The 14,249-nt window shown below is 37.1% G+C and overlaps 1 protein-coding gene across 6 annotated transcripts in view; it reads left to right on the top strand.

The window, feature by feature from the left end:
• inpp4b (inositol polyphosphate-4-phosphatase type II B) overlaps window positions 1-13,328 on the top strand; it is a 189,150-nt gene extending 175,822 nt beyond the window's left edge. For 2 of the 6 annotated variants that reach the window (XM_023334715.1, XM_023334718.1), the window contains 2 exons: window positions 1,410-1,564; window positions 9,184-9,389. In XM_023334715.1, coding sequence (XP_023190483.1) covers window positions 1,410-1,564; window positions 9,184-9,358 — 330 coding nt within the window. In that variant the 3' untranslated portion in view covers window positions 9,359-9,389. Of the gene's footprint in view, window positions 1-1,409; window positions 1,565-9,167; window positions 9,390-12,917 lie in introns of those variants that run through there. The other 4 variants (XM_023334719.1, XM_023334721.1, XM_023334716.1 and 1 more) reach the window with 3 other exon arrangements.
• The last annotated feature ends 921 nt before the right edge of the window (window positions 13,329-14,249 follow it).

Here is a 14,249-nt window from a genome sequence, read left to right as displayed (position 1 = left end):
GAAACCTTAATAAAGATGCTTCTTCATAGCCAGAAGCATCGCCAAGAGTTGATTATTGAATCGACTCTTGGTGATTGAGAACTTTGGGTTCTGATTTTGATGGACTCAAATAACCATAGATATTTCTTTTAGCCTTAAAAACAAACGGCCAAAAGTATCAAGCAGTTAAGATTAAGGCCTGAAATGTTGCCACATTCATCCTTCATTTGGTTGTTATTATGGTTGACTGAAATAAACCCACATATTTTATTAATAGAAATTAACTTGTGACCCAAACATACTGAAGATAATTCCGATCTGCTGATTAGTTTGCTAAACATACAAATTAGGGGTGCACCGATTTATCAGCCAGCTGTGTTAGAGATCGGTGATCGGCCGATACTTACATGTGAAGCCCATCTTGTCTACCTTGGCAAAGATCTAAAAATCAACCACTGTTCTCTTGTGCTGGCCCATTTACAGTTAACAATAGTCACTCCACTGTTTCAGATTCAATGACTTTCTTGCTATATTAAGCGATATTTCAGACAAGAAAATTGGTATTGACCAAAATCGGAATCGGCAGGTCAAGCTTTTTAAAGATCGGTAATCGAAGATCGGCCAAAAACCTGCAGTTTCTCCCCTGGTACAAATCTACCTATATTGCAGCACTTTTTTTTAAACATGTGCAACCTTTGGATTTATGCAGTCAAAAGATGTACAGCAGTATCCACACATGAACTTTATTGAACAGAAAAACCCAAACAAAGAATAATGTAAACATCACGACAAACTGCTATGTAGTTCTGGTAAACTCTGAGAGGACGTTTACTAGAACTACACAGTTTCTTGCTTCTTCATTGGATCCCCGTTCTTCCAAGAGATGTGATGCTTGCAGGGTTGCTAAAAATATGGAATGCCATAAAATCACAAATCTGTCTAGAGCAGATTGCACCAAAACCGTTTGAACTTAAGCTTATGGACAAAGGCCTTACGAGTGATTGGTGGCGCTTCTTTAATTTCCACTGTCTGTGTCTTTATTTTTAATGACCACAATATGTCCAAAAATGTAATTAGATATTTTAGCCAAGATAAAAGTGCAGCGCCCTTCTTTCAGTCAGCCGAGAGGCCGGGAACAAACTAAACATCATTCAACCTGGTATTTTATTTAAATGGGTTCAAACCTAAGGCTTGACATAACAGAAATGTTTTAGTCTGTGCTGAGAGAAACAAGTCCACACAACTTCATGACATTGACGTAAGAAATGAACAGCAGACCTGTTACTCTACCACTGCTGGACTTGTTGCAACATCGACAAAAAATGAACACAGGAACAGGACTTATCCATCCAAGAGAAATTACTGTTACACAAGAAAATATAATTTTCTTCTGTAATGATCCATGTAATTTCATCTCCACCTTTTGCCAGATTTGCCGAAGGCTGAACGGAATCCGATTTACCAGCTGTAAAAGTGCCAAAGACCGAACATCCATGTCTGTCACATTAGAGCAGTGCGCCCTACTGAGGGACGAACACCAGCTCAGCAAGGACTTCTTCGTCCGAGCTCTGGACTGCATGCGGAGGTGAGTTTCAAGTCAATACAGGTTTTCTCACCTCACCAAGTGCAAGGTATTACCAGAGCTGGTTCCAAGCAAGGTACAGGACGGCACTCATGCAGGTTGGGTTGGCTTTGTGAAACTGGATAAAATCTCTCCAACCTTCAGAACTTCAAGAGAACAAGTTTCAGTTTCAGGTTTCCTAAACATTCCTGGCAACAAACCATCAGTATTTAATGTGCAGTGCTGTGGAAAAGCGCTAAAGATTTCATTTTTGTGAATCAGACTTTCTTGTCAACTTTGGTCCTCATCAATTTCTTTGCAAAAACATAATTTTTTACCAAAAAGTTTTGGTCCAGTTTCTAGTGCAAATATCTTAGTACGCTTGAAATAAAACAGAACTACCTTACATGAAACATTTCAGGCATAAATAGGAGCTTTCCATATCACCACACCACACTGAGCTGTATCTTTTAAATTCCTTTGGAGGTTGACCAAAAAACATGAAGGTGTGTGTGTGCTGTTACATCTGTCTTAAAACTAGCAGAGTATTTTTGGAAAAAAGAAAAACATGTTGACAGTCAAATGTGGTGGTGGCAGCATTATGGTCAGTAAAAGACTCATTGCTGCTTGACGGCAGTTTCTACCACCAATGTTGTACAACCAGTTGTTAAGTTTCAGAGGGTCGCTGTGGTATAAATTGTTTTTCACCTTATATAATAATAAATTGATATATAAAAATGGCTTTTTGTATTTCCTCAGGTTGTATTTTTATGATAGTAATAATTGTTTTAGTGCCTGAAACATTTAATTGTGGCAGATAAGCAAAAAAAGGAGAAACGTGTACGTTGTAAATACTTAAGAAGTACTAGAACTGCAAAGTAAGTTAGAGAAAAAGTAGTCAAAGATTATTAACCAATTCATCAAAATTATTTAAAAGACTAAAATATCTGGAAATAAGCTATGATTTAAAACTTTTGCACAGTACTGTAACAGCTAAAAGATGCAGGAGAAGATCTGCAACTTTTTAAATTACTTCCATGGTGTTTCTAAAAGTCTAAACGTCAAAATAATCACCTGGTTTGATTTGAAGCTTGGCCGGTTGGAGGAATAATCCAATAAACCTGAAGTCGAAATGTTATTGCCAGCATCTGTATTTAAAGTAATACCCTGCACCCACACCATCCATCAAAAACATCTCCTCTGCACCTCCTCCTAAGAACTTATCACCATCAGATGTTTTTCCTCCACCATCTGCTCCGTCCTTCACACATTCAAAGTCAGCCGTGCTTCTTCCTGTTAGCTCCTGCAGGGACTCTGCTCCCTTTCCCATCTGTGTACGCCAGCAGGGTAAACATCCACGTCTGCTCAGATCTGATAAGATTCAACTGTAAATCCGTTTGAGAAAAATCTGGGAAGTGCACATATCTAGTACCTGTGATAAACACTTGGTCAAGCCTGCTGATTGCAGGCTGGCGGCATGACAAGAGATTTCAACAGTTAAAAAAGCACAAAATCCAATCAGTGGAGACCAAAAGTTTGGCTTAGACCCGTAAACACATTCAGTGCAACACGTTAATAAAATGTTTTTTTGTTGTTTTTTTTTTTTACTGATCTCAGCCTAAAATTGTCAAATAAATAAAAAACTCAAAAGGAGAGCTTAAAATATAATTTTGTGTCCACAGTTACGAAAGAAAACTTTATTCTATATATATATTTTCTATTAAATGCTACAGAGATAATTCCTGATCATTGATGATCCATTTAATGGTTAAACTTGTTGTTTTCCATTTAGCACAGTCCATAAAGTCCAGTCCCTGTTTCTAATTGGCTGATATTTACTGCTCAGTTGAGAAAAGTGTTAGGATTGTAGCGATTGGAGGAAGGAATCAAGGAGGAATCTGGGTCTGTAGCCATTTTACTCCCGTTTTGGGACTTATCAGTCTGTCCTCTAAATGATTAAGTGCTGTGGAGCTACAGTTTGTTCAAAAGAAAAAACGATTTGAAACTGAAAAACAAATGTGAAACAAACTTTATGCCCCCAATTTAACTCCATAATTTGCAGGGAATGTTACAACTTTGCAAAGATCTGGAACAACATGTTTCCCTTACATGGATTAATAATTCCCTGAGTTCGTCCACACTTGCCAACAGCTAAAGCCTCATGTTTTCACTCCCAGTCTAGCGAGTGTAAGCATCAGAATGTCATTCCTCCAAATTGTCTGTTATTTTCTGATTTGCTTCCCAGCTAAGTGTGCATGAAGTGAAATAGTTTTTGCAAGTGTGCATTATATCTGATGGAAAAGGATTTGTTTACATTCTGAACTGTTAAGAATGTGGCCACAAACGTTTTATAGTTTGGATGAGGGCAGTTATACGGTGCAGGATTAGTTGTATGCAGAACTTGTACACTGAAGGAAATGAATTAATCCTCCTTTCCCTTTTCTGGAACTGCGGTCCAGCACTAACAACTGCAGCTTATTTTTAGAAAATTCCTGCTGATGATTTTCTTCAACAAATTAACTCCAAAGTGGCTCAGTCCTCTTCTGCCCATGAATGTGTGATTTTAGGAGGACTTTCAAACCAGACGCAAATCCTGTGTGTGAAGACCAAACAGTAATCATTCTTAACACTCGGTGCAAAGTTAAACATGAAGGTCAAATTGCTTTTGAACTTCTTGCCTACAAAAAGCGATTCTGAAAACAACCGTTTAAAACTGACCATTTTCTTGCCCTCGGATAATGAAACATAATGTTGGGGAGCAATGTAATGTAATTAGCAAAGCGGGGATTTTGTAGTTCATTGAGCGCACTCTGCAGCAATCAGACAATAAACAAGTGGCTGAACTAACAAGCAAAAAGCTTGCCCTTTGAATTTTAATTTGTTTGTGTTCAGTAATGTTTGGGTAGGAAATGTACGTTTTAACTTTCAGGTCACGGTGAATTACAACAGAGCAGATGGATAATTTAGATAAGTGAGCTTCCCGAGCACTCCAAAGTACTAATTATGTTTGAATCAATTAAGCTTTTTAACTGCTTGAACTAATTATTTGTTCAATGTTTAGAGTATTACTGGTTTAAAACAATCAAGTGTTCTGGTGTAATATGATCTCTCCTTCGGATGCCTGTGAAGAGCCTTGAAGAGGACCGACCAGACCTATTTAGACCCAGCAGCAATTATCTAGCAGGGTGTAAATGAGGACAGTCTTAAGGCCTCAATAAAGAATATGCCTTATTTATAATAAGGAAATGAAAATAACTGGTTTTAACTAGAGAAATAATTTGCTTAGGTGCAGACAAGTACCGAGATTTTTAGCGCAGAGTTTGATATAGGAGGACACACTGACAAACTGAACTGGAAACCTTCAGATTAAGTTGGAAAAAACAAAAACAATAATATTTGTTATATCTACGCCAACTGGTTCCTAATTTCCACAAGGCGTTAAATAATATTACCTAGTCTGGACTTGGGATTAAGGTCACTTGTCAGTTGGGTACTGTCAGTGTAGACATGGAAAGAGATATTACACTGAAAAACAAGCATGGATATGTCTTCCCAGTTCACCCATTGTAGATGGTCTCTACATAGAGGAAAGCAGGTGACCACATGACTACAACATGTAGTCACAGTTTTAGACATGTAGATATCTGGTTCCACACCAAAGCCAAAGAATGATCTTTGAACTCCTCAACCAAGAGGGCAACACCCAGCTTTTCTCACCTGATAGTCCGGTAGATCTCTAACGCTAGATTTGTGTGCTTGGTTTGGTTGTATTTACCCAGAATGCCCTGCTCTACTGTCTGCTTTCGGACCAGTCTCTGGTCTGCTTGGCGTTCACATACAGTATGTATTTGCAGGAGTTCATTCAACCGAACCGAAACTAAGGTTTCTAGGTGGATCAGTGTTTTTTTTTTTTTTTGTTTAGTTTTTTTTGGGGTCGTATGAACATTCATACCTCCCCATACAAACCAGACTTTTAGGGAAACAAATTTAAGTTCAATTAAAGCAGACTGAACTGGGCTGGTGTGATACCGAAAACAACAAGTTACATTTTTTGGACTGTCTAATACACACTGAGAGGAACTGAAGCCTCAACACTGAAGCATACACAGACCAGCACTTTGAGTCTCACTGCCCACTGGAACATGAACTGTCAGTGATTAGCATTCTGCAGCGTCAAGCTAAGCAGCTCTTTATCAGGACAGAAGGGAGGATAAAGTACACAGGTGCATACCATGACTGGGCTTGCATTAAGGCATCTACAGACTTAAAAAGACACTCTGTGCCTAAGAAATGATAAATGAGAAACAGAACTATTGCATAATTGGGTGTCTGAAAAACAGTGAACGATAAGGAAGACAGTCAAGTGAACTTTTTGCACAGAGAAGACAGGTTGTAAGAGAAAGGAGTGAAATAAACTAATCCACATTCAGCTTGAAAAACCAACATTAAGCAAAGCAGGTGGCCTCAGGTTGCAACTTTCTAACACCTACAGAGCTGCCTGACTCACCTTTCAAGGTGGATCTTCAACCATTCACCCCGAGAGGCATATGACTAACACAACTCACATGTTTGCTTTTCACAGTTGACAACTAAACAAATGAATAGGACCTTATCCACCCTGTCATTGACCTTAACAGCTCTAATTGTACAGTTACATTTACAGTACATCTAATTGTACTGTTACAATTAGAGCTGTAATTGTTCTGACCTAGCCCAGAACTGGGCCCAGAACTGGATTAGAACTGAAAAAAACTTTTGGATGAGAGGTAAAAGGAGAGGCGAGAGAAACAAACCACTTAGCATTGCTACCTCCTGCATGACCAAGAAGTCACAACTTTCCAGAACCTAAGAGAGGAAAGCAAGAAAGAATCAATGGAACCAAAACATCAATTATTATTAAAGACGTGTTATGTTTATTGTGTGCGGACACACCATATGAGGCTGGCATGCCAATCATTAATACGTCTGTAAATCATTTATACTCTCTGTAGGCTAGCAAAGATAATATAGCACCCAGTGACGTCAAACAAGGACTTTTCATTAGAAAAGAAAATAAACTTTAAAGCTTTAGTTTGCAGCCCATGCAGCTACTCATTTAGAAAAAAATAAATAAATAAAAGTGTAATTAATTTCTTAATTTTTCTGACAGGATTAGTTTAATTGGTATTTTCATCTGCTTTCAGACTGGACGGACTGGTTCACTGTGAGCTGTAGGTGTGTTTCTTCACCGGTGACTTATAACAGCTCACAGGAAATAAAGCTTTGCGTCATAACAGTTAATTACATCTGGCATGAAACAATACACAGTGTCTTCTAAAAGGCTCCACACCCTTTGAACCTTTTCACTTTTCGTCACATCAAGGCAGGAATTTTATAATTAATCAGCAAACTGTTTGGATTATTGTGAAATGAGAGTAATGCATATTTGTCACATTTTGTGCAAACAGAAATCTGAAAAGGTGTGTGTGCAATTGTGAACAGCCCCCTTTACTCTGATACCACAAAATAAAATTAACCCAACTTACCTTCAGTAATCTCAGTAAAAAAAAATCCAGCCGTTTTTTTAAGGCTTTCATTGCATTTAAAGAGAAAGCTGTGGAGACCATTAAAGCAGGTTCAGGTTCTAAAATCATCTGAAACATAAGAGAGAACTTGTCCAAATATTGGGAAAAATACGGCAACATGCAAACCCACCATGCAGCACTAATCAGAAAAGCAACCAGGAAGCTCGTAGTGACTCCGTTTTGACAGAACGCTAGAGGAAATCGAATTTATAGTTTTCCACAAACCATGCAGTGGGAATATGCAACCATGTGGAGAAACGTTCTCCTGTAAAATATGACCAAAACTGAATTTTTTGGCGTACGCGCACAAAGTGTGGACAAAATGCACAAAATGAACTCTGGACATCTCCCTGAATGCACCACTCCTGCCATGAAGCATCATGGCAGCATCATTCTGTAGAGATGCTTGTCTTTAGCTGGGACAGAGCAGATGGTCTGACTTGATAGGAAGGTTGATGGAGTTAAATACACGACAGTCCTGGAAGGAAACCTATTAGAGTTGTAAAAGACTTGAAATTAGGACAAAGGGTCTAACTCCAGCCGGACGACAACCATAAAAATACAGAGAGATACGATTTAAAAAGGTCAAAGGATATTCATGCCTTAGAGTGGATAGATCTACATCCAAATGATTTACATTTTTCAAGAAAAAAATTTGGAAAATTGTTTCTGAGTCATCGAATATTGGTAGCAACCTCTATTTGATCTTAAGTTGTCTTTTACTTTACAATTATTCACTACTTTGTGTTTGTTTACGACATAAAGTCTGAGAAAAAAATAGATTGAACTTTGTGGTTGCAACGTAATAAAATGTAAATAACAGACAGTTTTAGCTCACTCTTACACCATAATGTGTTATAGATCAGATTTACTACAAGTTAGGACAGATAAGCATGTTGGAGCCATGTGGGCGGGGTTAGACATCCCATTCAAGCACAGCAGTGGAGGACTGATGATCAGACTCCCATTCTTTTTTTCTCAGTTAAAAACCCCAAAAACAAGGATTTGCTGGTAAAATCATGATGGATAATGTCTTTATTCTTTGTTAAAAATTATAGTTTCTCATCTTAAGCTTTGAGAAAACAATCAGCTGGTTCAAAGGTGCTGATTATCTGAATAGGAAGTTGTTTTGCTCTGTGATAATTAAAAAAAAACCCAAAACAAACTTTTAGCTCTGCTGGCAGTGGAACAAATTAATGTTTATGTGAACGAACAGATTCTGTGCTACAGGTCAAAGTCGAGTTTAAGCAACCACAGTGTTTTGCAGCTCAGTAAAATTTAACGGCAGTATATGTTTATTTTATGTATGTAGTTAAAAATTAAAAAAAGAAATGGGTCTTCATTATACAGACAGTCCAAGAGTTTATTAGCAGGTTTGAGTTTCAGGTTGATATTTTTTTCCTACATTTTAATCTGCATGCCTCCTTCATCCATCCCCCCGTCCAATCATCACATCAACTGCAATAGACAAAATCTTACCAAGTATTTTTGGTGAGGTTTCTAGTGCAAATATCTTAGTACATTTAAAATAAGACAAAACTAACCTACAAGTAACTTTTCAGCAGCACATAGAAGGGTATTTTAAGTCAATCAAATACTGGCAGATGACTGCCCTCATAACAAGACATATTTTCCATTACGGAATTAATCTGCCTGTAGAAATAGTCCTTTTTCATCAATATTAAGGAATTATTTACTTAGAACAATATCCTATGTCTTGCTGAAAAGTTACTTTTGAGTTAGATTGTCTTATTTCAAGTGTGCCAAGATATCTGCAGTAGAAACTAGACCAGAAATACTTGGTGAGACTTTGTGTTTTTGCAGTGTGGTCACAGCTCAGGTCTTGTTGAGCATGATTCTCACATCCGCTCCATCTGTCACAGAATGCTTCTCTCTTGCTGCTTTTCTAACCATCAGTCTGCGCTAATAGCTGTCTGTCTGAGTGGGTGTTCTGGCGCCCGCGCGCCAAGCCTCTCCACCAATCAATTAGGGCCAGAACATCCACTCAGACAGCACCAGGCCTGCAGCGTTTTGATCTGTCTGTCCGTTCTGTTTCCCCTCTGATGGGCGTCTCTGCAGTCGGCTTTCCCAGGGAGACGTTGGGCACTGGGAGGACCCCGAGGCCGGTGCCGTGACGGAAAACAAACCAGCGTCGCGACACTTTTATCCCATTGCCCTGCTGCTTGTTAGCTCCCACTTACTGGTTGTGTGGCTCATTTTAAGTCTTGTTTTTCTGCTTGCAAAATATCAATAAAATCCTAACAACATCATTTCTGTGAGCGCCTGTCCCTCTGTTTTCTGCTGCTTATTTCCTGAGATTTTGTGGTTTTGTTAAAAGAACCGTTGTGAACGGCTAATTAGCACAAGTGGGTGCAGGATTGGACGGGGGAAGCCAAATTTAACTTGACAACTTTTGTTAACAAAAGATAAATTACTTTGTATTTTCATTTAGTTAGAACAAAAAAAAAAAGCAAAGCATCCACAGCGGTTCCATTCTTTTATTTCTCGCTTTTTCTGTCAACACTGATTAGGTTACAGTTTTCTAACTTTTCCTACTTTTCTCCAGCTTAATCTTTCCTCCTGAAAACAATAGACTAGGTGCTAAACTTTGAAACCATTAACAACAGCAAGACTTTCTTGTTATAGTTTCAAATTAATTGTAGAGTTCATCACTAAAGATAAATCATCAAAATATCATCAAACCATTTGATTATCGGTGTGCCAATAAAGATTTTTCTATCGATCATTAAAATAGTATATACACTTTTCTACATGACATTTTTAAATACAGTATAAATAAAATAATAGTTTTGGGGTTTTCACCCTCAGAAAATGCTAAATAATAAATCCTTTAATAAATATATAACTGTGAATGATGCAAGTATTCAGGTAGGATGTATAATAAACATCATTTATTAAACAGAACAAAACCTAAAATGGAAAATAGTAAAAGTTTGATTTTAACACGTCACAATGATTTAAGGAAAAGGTCCAGATGAACCAGGAAATTGAAATGTGACTTATGAACAAACCTCACCAACACAAAGACTTAATGAGTGAAGTAATCTTTAAAGCTAAAGATTGGGTTTTAATTGAAAGTGATTTATCCTTCTGTATCATCTGATGGTTTGGAAATGCTTATAAAAAACGTGACAAGTTAATTAAGAATAGCGTTACCAAATATAGAGAATATTTACCAAGAACTTATGGACAACCAGGTAAAAAAAATACAGTTGACAAAACCGGCCATTGTTAACTGCTTCGAACGATACCGTCTGCCTCCTTTTACTGAGAACTCATCCACATTTTTATTTTATTATTTAATCCCTAAATATGTGATAAGTACACAGCTTTGGTGACGATGTTTTCTACCACAAATCAAATTCCCCTGCTGGTAGAAGAAGAAGTTTTTTTTACTTGTATATCACATTTTCAGCAACAAGCCAGTTCAAAGTGCTTTCAAAGTATAATGAATAAAATATTTATCATCATTAATAAGTCAAAATAAATTTAACACCAACAAATTATTTCAAACTGCACATAAATCCAACCACAGGCAAAATCTACACCCAACTCTAGGACTCATTAGTATGAGTTATTTTCATTCATATTGTGATAATGATGGTGAAAACACTAAACTGGCTAAATGATTTGCTTTTCTGCCTTTGAGCACATGAATTTCATCCAAGAGCTCAAGTTTTCCCTTAAGGTTTAGGAGTGAGTTTATGGTGATCACTCTTCCAGATGTTCACTGTGACAGGAAGGACGTTTCTGTTTTCATGGGTTGAGTTCAGGACAGTCGGGTCTCGTTAAGCTCCTCATCTTTGTCTTTATGGACATTTCCTCTCAGAACAGAAGCAGTCCTCAAACCTTTCCCACAAATATGGAAGTGTAAAATGTCTTGGAACATTTGGGGAATTTACATAATTCCAGTAAACTGAAACGTTTACTGGAATTATGGGGCCCAAGTCCAACTCCCGAAAGACAATTCCACACCACAATCCTCTCTGCACCAAGCTTTACACAACAAAAACAATGACTGTAAGAAATATACTTACACAATGTCTTATTTGAGCTAAAAACGTTTTTCACTTTCACCGTTTCTTAGCAGCTGGATTTTTCTGTTTAATAATGGATAATAATAATTTTATGGAAATTGGAAAGGAAACACTGACGGCTCATTCTGCAGAATCAAGCCAAAGCTCAAATGCAGACATGATGCTGTTCAACACATCAGCCTATTCTTTACCATGACTGCGTGTCTCCAAGGTTTGCTTTAATCACAAATGCCTTTGGATAAATGTCTACACTTTGGTTTTCCTTTTTAAGGACAAATCTTTGCATTTTTTAAGATTTTTCACTTGAACCTGTTCAGATATCCTCTGTAATAACTGAAAGTCTGGACTTTCACTAAGCCGCTCCGTAACATAATTTGTCGTTTATGTTTTTGTTTTGTTTTTTTAGCCATTCAGAGCTCACAAACACCAGTTTGCTGATGCGTTGTCTTCCTGCACAATCCAAATACAGAAAGCAAAATATAATTGTCAAAATGCCTGAAGTCAAGTCAAGTTTGCGTTTCACATTTCAGCAACAAAGCAGTTCAAAGTGCATTACATCATAAAAATATCAGCCACCAATTATGAAAGAAGCCATAAACCTTAGATGCTGTCAAACGTCATCATCAGGATCATCAATACACATCAAATATCTTGATCAATGTTCATCCGGGTTTTTAGTCTCAATTTAAAGGATCTCAGTGTTTCGGCTGTTTTGCAGTTTTCTGGAAGTTTGTTCTGATATCTGAGGAAGCAAGAAAGACGTTTCACAATTACTGTAATGTCACTAAAGATAAATAAGAACAGATCAAAATGTTGTTTTTCAGATTCATACGCCTTTTGTGTCATTTTATCTTTTTTAAAAGTTACTGTCTCATTTGCTATCAGAAACGTACTTAATATGAAAGTAAAAAAAATTCACAATACAAAGAAAAGTGCTGTTAAAAAGAAAAACCTTTTACCTTTACATCAAAAAAAAGTTGTAAAAACGTTAGTCAACTTTTGGTTAAACGGAAAAACCTGCCGGAAGTACAAATAATTTTAAGTTTTAACTCTTTTCTTTTTGAACAGAAATGTTCAGAATTGCTGGTATTTTATGTGGCTTGTCTTGGTAGAAACATAAAAACACTTATGTTGCACAAATAGTGCTTTTATTTAAAATACTGCGTTCATGCTCATCCAATTTGCTTGGAAAGTGTTTTTATTTCCCTCTCATCTCCTATTAGCCCTGATCGTGACGCCTTAGCAAATCACATATTTTTTATGGGTCTAAACATGAAGAAATGAAATTTACTGAGCATGGAGCTCCGCCACGTACATGAATCATGTATGTAGTGGATGCTAATGAATCATAAACTGTGGATCATTAACTGTAGCAACCGATAAGCAACTTAATTACACTTAGGCCTTAAAATGTCTGTCAGGCTCATCAGATACTGCGATCAACTTACACAGACAAACGCTTTATGAATTAAATGATTTCTAAAGGCAAAAGTCACAATTTTCACATTTTTATCTAGAAAAACTTTTGAATTATTTCACCACGTAAAACTCTTCAAATAAAATAACTTTGCTTGTAAAAAAAAAATAATAATAATAAATGCTATCCTAAAAAGACAATAGAAATATTTGAATTTTATTTAACATTATTCCTATCAAGCTCTGTGTCATAATTAAAACCATCGTTCATGTTTTCTTTTTTTGTCCTTTTTCTTTTCTTTCTCTCATTTCCACTTTTCTTTATCATTTCGTCATCAGAGAAGGATGTCGGATTGAGAACGTTCAAAAGAATATTAGATGCAGGAAATACGCCTTCAACATGTTGCAGCTGATGGCCTTCCCCAAATGCTACCGACCTCCAGACGGGACGTACGGCAAAGTTAACTCCTAAGGACTCTTGGCGCGGAGTGTACTGTAAATAAAACCTCATCTTGTGATATCCAGGAAAGAAATATGAACGCTTATGAACAGGAATGAATATGTAAACTGTTTTATTGTTGAACTTGTATTTATGTAAGCAGGGTACAGTTATTGACGTCCAGAAAGGAATCTGGATTTGTCAAACATGTTGCTTTGAAAGCAAGAGCACTTTTTACTCAAATGCTTATTTTTATCATGGCCCTGGTGGCAATGCATAACCTTATCCTGTGTGTGAGGGGTGGGTGTGTGTGAGGGGGCGGGCGTGTGCAGGGGTGTGTGTGTGAGGGTGGGGGTGGGTGTGTGTGAGGGGGTGGGCGTGTGTGAGGGGGTGGGGGAGTACAGGGGTGTGTGTGTGTGGGTGGGTGGGTCTGTGTGTGGCCATTGTAACAGCTAAAAAATCAGTTTGAGCATCAGAAAGGTGAATGTTGTTGGACAGGTGACTTCTACATAAAAGTACTTTGCATTTAAACCTGCACACACACACCCCCACACACACACATATATATATATATCCTATTTTTTAATTTATGTGCTGATTAAATAAACGTTTTCTGTAACCTTTAGCACATTTATATGTTATAGACAAATAGATGGATAGATGATTCATTATTCATGTCACTTGTATATTTATATACTTTTAAGATGTCTATTTAAAATTGCTTCTTTTTTTTATTAAGTTGACTGTAAACTGCATATGTGTTGTAACTGGCTTACTGTTCGTTTTTACAAATACAAATTTGTCATAATTTTATGTTATTGACTCCAAATAATATAAATAAGGGAATACAAGTTTTGCTTTCTAATAAAAAAAAAAATGCTGGCAACAAATAAGATGAAGTGTTTATGATGCACTTACTGAAGTTTGTTTTACAGTGCGTCACAACAGTTTGGTAATAGTGTATATAGTAGAAATCTAATTTTTCTACTACATGAACACTTCTAAATAAACGGTAACCGACTGTTTATTTACAAAGGCTAATAATACATTCTGATAATATTAGCGCTCAACGCACCAGATGCCAGCCTCAGTGGTTAGTTGGACAGGATATAACAGGGGTCTCCAAACTTTCTCCTGTGAGGGCCACATAACTTGTCCCTTCTCTGATGGGGGGCCGGGGTCAGTTTGTAACAGAAAAAGTGTGACGAAGAGTGCTAAACATAAAAATGTAT

This window comes from Xiphophorus maculatus, chromosome 5 (genome assembly GCF_002775205.1).
Source record: "Xiphophorus maculatus strain JP 163 A chromosome 5, X_maculatus-5.0-male, whole genome shotgun sequence".
NCBI lineage: Eukaryota > Metazoa > Chordata > Actinopteri > Cyprinodontiformes > Poeciliidae > Xiphophorus > Xiphophorus maculatus.
Note: the sequence above shows the minus strand (reverse complement) of the source record. Positions and strands in the feature narration are given on the sequence as shown.